The sequence below is a fragment of the Cherax quadricarinatus genome, chromosome 26 (genome assembly GCF_038502225.1).
Source record: "Cherax quadricarinatus isolate ZL_2023a chromosome 26, ASM3850222v1, whole genome shotgun sequence".
NCBI lineage: Eukaryota > Metazoa > Arthropoda > Malacostraca > Decapoda > Parastacidae > Cherax > Cherax quadricarinatus.
In genome coordinates this window covers 36256930-36264546 of record NC_091317.1, presented here as the reverse complement: position 1 = coordinate 36264546, position 7617 = coordinate 36256930, and the positions used below count along the sequence as shown (strand labels likewise).

The 7617-nt window shown below is 46.3% G+C and overlaps 1 protein-coding gene across 2 annotated transcripts in view; it reads right to left on the bottom strand.

The window, feature by feature from the left end:
• Positions 1 to 440: 440 nt before the first annotated feature.
• Positions 441 to 7617, bottom strand: part of LOC128689024 (collagen alpha-2(IV) chain-like) — a 31472-nt gene continuing 24295 nt past the window's right edge. For both annotated transcript variants that reach the window (XM_070088940.1, XM_070088941.1), the window contains 4 exons: positions 4849 to 6927; positions 4274 to 4587; positions 3744 to 3852; positions 441 to 2942 (listed from right to left, as the gene is read on the bottom strand). In XM_070088940.1, coding sequence (XP_069945041.1) covers positions 2770 to 2942; positions 3744 to 3852; positions 4274 to 4587; positions 4849 to 6927 — 2675 coding nt within the window. In that variant the 3' untranslated portion in view covers positions 441 to 2769. The remainder of the gene's footprint in view (positions 2943 to 3743; positions 3853 to 4273; positions 4588 to 4848; positions 6928 to 7617) is intronic.

Sequence of the window (7617 nt, the reverse complement as noted above, 5' to 3'; positions counted from 1 at the left end):
AATCTTGAAAAGAATACAGCATATGTGCGAAGAAGTGGCTTACATACTGTAGGCAGGAGAGGTGCAGCAGTCGTAGGTGGTATAACATTTGACCAATGTGAAAGTAGGTCGTCCCCGAGGGTTAGGCAAGTGAAGAATTCCCTGTTTTAAGATCCCAAGATGTTGCTGTGTCAGACAGGAATGTAGATAAATGGTTCAGAGAACCGAATACAGCAAATGAATACATATTCTGTATTCTATTCAAGATTGATGGACTGACCACATCGACTCAAGGCTGAGGGACTGATTACCTCAAACTCCTCCTGTTCTTCACTGATGACTGATGAAGCCACTGTGTGGCGAAACGTTTCCTCAATAAAGATACCCAAGTGTTGAATATGTGTCTAATTGATCAAGTGTATATATTGTTATTTATTGTGGGTTAAATAAAACGAAATACACTAATTGTGAATTCTTTTATTCCTAATTAACGCACCGTTGTCGTTGAACAGTAAATGGGCGGCAAGCACAACAAATCATATATACATATTTAAATAGAATAAATTAGAAATAAATAACAGAATTAAAGGCAAAATAGATTACTGTTTGGCACATACGTTTACTTCAGCTCGAGTGTTCCTCTCGTCTCTCTGATAAAAAAATGTATATCTTCGGACAAATTTAATTTAGTTTCGTATTTAATTAAACGAAAGAAAAGTACGAACATGGTTTCGTTAAATCTGGCAAATGTAGGATGTTTGAGACTGCGACTCAAGTTTAATCTTCCAATATCACAGACAAAAATTTAACAGGAAAAATCGAGGACCGACCAGGAATGCTCAAGCGATAATGCCGATGCAGTGAACACATTAAATGCGCTAAATGCCCACTTCATGCCTTAAGTTACTGAGCTAACTAGTGTCAGGCAGATCAAAGGAGTGAGGAAAGGTGAGAAATGATCATGAGACACGAAAGGAATGTGTGATACAGAAGGAAGGAGCTACAGAATGAACGGACAACACTGCAGACAAAGAAGAGATAAGAAACGGGAAGAAACATAAGGAAGGAGACAGAAGGAAGGAACAAGAAATACAGGAACAAAATACGGCAGGCTGATAAACTGTGCAACAACAATTACAATAACTGGGAACATAGGGATGTATAAGGTAGTAGTGTAGTTAGCGATGAATATGTGTGGTTGTGGCGGAGATCTGGCCTCTGTCTTCTCGGAGGAACCCGATGACTGGCTAACGATGGGTTAATTCTCGTGGTTAATATTTGTTGTTGCTATTGTTCCCCTCAAGGAAGGTTCCTTGATGTTGGTGAGGGGCTCTTGATTTAGGGAATAGGATCTGTGCTCCAGTTCCCTAAATTAAGCCTGAATGCCTTCCACATCCCCCCCCAGGCGCTGTATAATCCTCCGGGTTTAGCGCTTCCCCCTTGATTGTAATAATAGTAATGTTGCTATTGTTGCTTTTTGAAAGTGGTTGGGGGCGTGTTGGTTGGTTGATGGGGTGTGGTGTAGTGGTGTTGGTTATGGTGGTGATTGTAGCTGGTATGATGGGTGTGGCATTGAGAGTGTGGCGCTTATCTTTGTGGTTGCTTATTGTGGTTGTACTGTGCTTGTGCTCGTTGTGTTGTAGTTGTGTTGTGATTGTATTGTGAGTCTGCCGGTTGTGTTTTGGTTGTGCTGATTGTGTTGACATTTTGAAGCAACGAGACCACCTATAATCCAGTTATCAGTTTTTGTGTAAAACTCTCCCGTTTACAAACCACAAGATATACAATTTTCTCATTTCTCTTAGTATATAAGATCTTTATATAAAACTTTAGTAGAGACGTCCTGTTTAAAGCGTATACATGTTAGTGTATTAAATCAGTTTCGAGCAGATCTGAACGAGAAAATGTTACAAATGAAGAGTTACAATGCAAATCCTAATATAGATTCTATTTCAAATCTTTGAGCACTAGGAGTGAAGATTCACTATACAAGAATCTCCACCTCCTGGTCTGTCGTGAACAGCAGGTAAATTTCTCTCCATGTACAAGGGAGGGAGACAAGCACTAGGGTCTGTATTGCAACAACCCTGACATAGATAAATGCTTCACTATGTTTCCCTGTAATGTGCATAAGCGTTCAACGCAATTTATCTTTTTATGAAGGGTCATGGAACGTAAGTGCCAGTGTTATGGTATGGTAGCAGCAAGTTTGACGATCAAATATATGTAAATCCGGACAATAGTAACTGAGGAGATGTATGTTTAAAGCTATATATACAAAGCACTTAATGATTGATACTTGCTGTTTATTACAGAAAATAGGACGCCAGACAGCATATTTTTACTGTGAATGACGTCTTAATTGTTTACAAATCTGAATCGAAACAATCAGGTACCAACGTAGGACCTCAGTGCCAAAGACGAAGGCTTGTTAATTACGCTAAGAACGAGGACGTGTATTCACAAAGTGTCTGAATATAAAATAACTCCAGGAGATCATCAAGTATGGGAATGAGTGGATCATCTTTAGGGCGTCGTCGAACTCCTATTTCCAATTATTTTTTAATAAAAAAGTCTAAAACACCTTTGTATATCTTATTGATACCAAAGGCGCAACATGTGAGTGTAGTGACGAGAGCCACTAAAAATGTCCTTATAATGCCATCAGTTACACCCACAAGCCCCTAGCTGGCGACTACCCTCCCTCCTGCAGTATTTAGCATTCAGAGCATCACAGAAAAGTTAAGTTCTTCCACAGTGAAGCGTCGACCATCTTGAGAGTGGGGCTCCTTACTCATCGCCGAAGAAGCGATTCAAATCGGCGATCGTGAGACGGATGGCTCCTGATAAGCGCAAGTGGGCCGCTTGCAGCTTCTTCATGCAGGGCGGAAGATCTGCTTGCAACTTACATCTCTGTAGCGTTTCAGAGTAGCCGTAGCCTGTTGGACACTTGTAGCGGAGACCTGCAAGAAGGTAGCGAGTGATAATGTAAAAAGAATTGTTTGCAGTTAATATGTATATATATATATATATATATATATATATATATATATATATATATATATATATATATATATATATATATATATATATATATATATATATATATATATATATATGAAAATAAGCCAGCAGTGACCTTCCTGGGTTATTTCTGGTTTACTCCTTGTTAATGATAATAAAATCATTAACAAGGAGCATTATCATTAACAATTAACAAATAACCCAGAATAACCCAAGAAGGTCACTGCTGGCTTATTTTCGTTGGGTCCTTTGATGGTCTTACCCAGAATGCGTCTTGTAAACTGTGCTAGGTGTAAAGTTGTAGGGAAACATGCTCAACGTTTTTCCACTTCTGCAGGGATCAAATCCGATTTTTTCAAAGGTGAGCTGAGAGCGCTATTACTTACGATATTACTTAGAGACGGTGACCGTCAATCAAAATAATCTACAGTCTGTACCTTGAAGATAAATGGTTCAGAGAACCCACAAGTCTATAAATTAGACACATATTCAACACTCTTTTCAAGACTGATGAACTGATTAAATCGACTCAAGGCTGAGGGATTGATTACCTCAAACTCCTCCTGTTCTTCACCATTCCCCTTTGTATGGACTGATGAAGCCACTGTGTGGCGAAACGTTTCCTCAATAAAGATACCCAAGCGTTGCACATGTGTCTAATTTATCAGTCTGTACCTTCTCTGGAACTGACAATATAAGCAAAAAATTTCCTCTTTGCAAAAGCGAGAAAACCTTCTCACCTTTAAGTTTGCCGTTCAGCGTCTCGAAGCACCTGTAAAAGCGAACGCAGTCTCCTTCGAAGGGATAATAGCCGGGTGCTGGGCAGTCGAACTGGCTCGATTCATCCAGCTGTGGAGGGCAATAGCACAGGTAAAAATAAATATTAAATACTTTAATAAAAGAATGATGGGTAAATTACCCATACATGTGGTAAAACAAAACAGTTAAAAAGCCGACAAAGTTTTATTCATGAATAAATTCAATTTTGCAATAACCTCTTGGGCCAAATATGAAACTGACAGTTTGAAATATTTAATCTCTATACTCTTTTATTGGGTCTGAGGAGAGAAAAAATTATGCAAATAACTATACAGAAAAAAAGTGTGAAAAGAGCGGAATAAATATACTTATATTGTAGTTTAATCATGGAACGGGTGGGGCTTGAGCCCATGACAAGTGTGTTAACCACTCGGCGAGGTTGGCGCAATCCAGGTTACCAGTTATATTGTAGTTTACTGTGAAAGTGATCCGTTTTCTATATGAAACCTACCTCCCAAATTTTCTCTGTTGTAGTCTGGACTATGACTTCTGTGGTCGCCTCGATAGGTGAATCTGTCGTGTTCTGGATGGGCGTGCTCTCGGAGGAGGAAGATGTGGTCACCGAAGTCCCAACTCCTTCTACCGATGTGGCCACCGAAGTCGCAACTCCCTCTATTGACGTAGCCACTGAAGTCGCAGGTCCCCCTACTGACGTAGCCACCGCAGTCGCAGTTCCTGTGGTGCCTGTGCTAGCAGTTCCCTGTACTGGCGTAACCTGGGGTGTCGGATACTGGGCGAGGTTCCCGCTACATTTTGTTGTATCGTCTGTAAGAGCAAAATATGTTAGTTATTGAATGTAAATATTTCTATTGTAATGGAAAAAATCGAAAATATTTATCATGCATCTTGTTACATTTTCATGTCAAGCTGTAATGCAGAGTGATATGTGGAAGTAAATTTATTCAGGTATACACAAATACAGTTACATAGATTATCATACATAGCAGCATATGTGTAGAGAACTTAGGATAACCCAAAAAAGTCAGAGTCACGACTGACAGTAAACAGGACCAATTTGAGACTTACCAGAGTAGGAACACTGCTGAGTTTCCTCATCGAAGATAAGATTTGCCGGACAAGTAAAGATAGGGATGTTCCAGTTGAGGCCATCCCAGATGCAATAGTAGTAGTTGTTGCAGTAGAGCGGGTGGCGACGGTACTTATTGTCGTGGTAACACAAGAGAGCGAAGGGTGGCGGAGTAACACTGGTAACACCCGTTCCTCCAGGACCTCCAGGAACTCCAGGGGTTCCAGCACTTCCAGGGAATCCAGCACTTCCAGATGCTCCAGGGGTTCCAGGTGTTCCTGCACCTCCAGGTACTCCAGGAGTTCCAACACTTCCAGCAACTCCAGGGGTTCCAGCACTTCCAGGGAATCCAGCACCTCCAGGTGCTCCAGGGGTTCCAGGTGTTCCTGCACTTCCAGGTACTCCAGGTGTTCCAGCACCTCCAGGGACTCCAGGTGTTCCAGCACCTCCAGGGACTCCAGGTGTTCCAGCACTTCCAGCTAATCCAGCACCTCCAGGTGTTCCTGCAGCTCCAGGAACTCCAGGGGTTCCAGCACTTCCAGGGAATCCAGCACCTCCAGGTGCTCCAGGGGTTCCAGGTGTTCCTGCAGTTCCAGGAACTCCAGGGGTTCCAGTACTTCCAGGGAATCCAGCACCTCCAGGCGCTCCAGGGGTTCCAGGTGTTCCTGCACTTCCAGATGCTCCAGGTGTTCCAGCACCTCCAGGGACTCCAGGAACTCCAGGAACTCCAGGAACTCCAGGGGTTCCAGTACTTCCAGGGAATCCAGCACCTCCAGGTGTTCCAGCACTTCCAGGTACTCCAGGGGTTCCAACACTTCCAGCAACTCCAGGGGTTCCAGCACTTCCAGGGAATCCAGGACCTCCAGGGGTTCCAGCACTTCCAGGGAATCCAGGACCTCCATGGGTTCCAGCACCTCCAGGGAATCCAGCACCTCCAGGCGCTCCAGGGGTTCCAGGTGTTCCTGCACTTCCAGGTGCTCCAGGTGTTCCAACACCTCCAGGGACTCCAGAAACTCCAGGGGTTCCAGCACTTCCAGCTAATCCAGCACCTCCAGGTGCTCCAGGAGTTCCAGGTGTTCCAGCACCTCCAGGGACTCCAGGGGTTCCAGCACTTCCAGCTAATCCAGCACCTCCAGGTGCTCCAGGGGTTCCAGGTGTTCCTGCAACTCCAGGAACTCCAGGGATTCCAGCACTTCCAGGGAATCCAGCACTTCCAGGTGTTCCAGCACTTCCAGGGACTCCAGCACCTCCAGGAGTCCCAGGGGTTCCTAAAGTTCCAGCACTTCCAGAGGTTCCTGAGGTTTCAGCACTTCCTGGGCTTTCAGCACTTCCTGAGCTTTCATCACTTCCTGGGCTTTCAGCACTTCCAGACACTCCAGCACTTGCAGAACTTACTTGTGTTCCAGAACCTGCCAGGCTATCCGTTCCAGTGGTTCCATTCGTGTCGGGTCCAACAACTACATTTCCTGGAGTGACACTACTGGGTACTGACCCAGGGACATTCCCGGTGCTACCAGGAGCTCCTGGACCTCCAGGAGTACCAGAGCCTCCAGGGGTTCCAGGACCTCCAGGAATTCCAGGACCTTCAGGAGTTCCAGGACCTCCAGGAGTTCCAGAGCCTCCTGGAGTTCCAGGACCACCAGGTACTCCAGGAATTCCGGTGCCACCAGGTATTCCTACACCTCCAGACGCTCCAGGAGTTCCAGGACCACCAGACGTTCCAGGACCTCCAGGTGCTCCTGCATTTCCAGGTACTCCTGCACCTCCAGGCGTTCCAGGTCCTCCAGGCGTTCCAGAACCTCCAAGCACTCCAGGTGTTCCTGTGCTTCCAGGTTCTCCTACACCTCCAGGTATTCCAGATCCTCCAGGCGTTCCAGGACCTCCAGGTGTTCCAGGACCTCCAGGCGTTCCAGGTCCTCCAGGCACTCCAGGTGTTCCAGGTCTTCCTGGTGCTCCAGTACCTCCAGGCGTTCCAGGACCTCCTGGCGTTCCAGGTCCTCCAGGCGTTCCAGGTTCTCCAGGCGTTCCAGGACCTCCAGACAATCCAGGTGTTCCAGGTCTTCCAGGCGTTCCAGGACCTCCAGGCGTCCCAGAACCTCCAGCAGTTCCAGGACCACCAGGCGTTCCAGAGCCTCCAGGTGTTCCTGTACTTCCAGGTATTCCAACACCTCCAGGCGTTCCAGGACTTCCAGGCGTTCCAGGGCCTCCAGGTGTTCCAGGACTTCCAGGTGTTCCAGGGCCTCCAGATGCTCCTGTACTTCCAGGTAGTCCTATACTTCCAGGAATTCCTAGGTCTCCAGTAGTTCCAGGTCGTCCAGGAGTTCCAGGAGTTCCAGGACCTCCAGGAGTTCCAGGACCTCCAGGCGTACCAGGTCTTCCAGATCCTCCAGGCACTCCAGGTGTTCCTGTACTTCCAGGTATTCCTACACTTCCAGGAATTCCTAGGCCTCCAGCAGTTCCGGGTCCTCCAGGAGTTCCAGGACTTCCAGGCGTTCCAGGACCTCCAGGAGTACCAGGTCCTCCAGGTGTTCCAGGACTTCCAGGCGTTCCAGGCCCTTCAGACACTCCAGGTGTTCCCGTACTTCCAGGTACTCCTGCAATTCCAGGAATTCCAAGGCCTCCGATAGCTCCAGGACCTCCAGGTGTTCCAGGACCTCCAGACGTTCCAGGTATTCCAGGTGTCCCAAGACCTCCAGGCAATCCAGGTGTTCCAGGTCCTCCAGGCATTCCAGAACTTCCAGGCGTTCCAGGACCTCCAGGCGTACCAG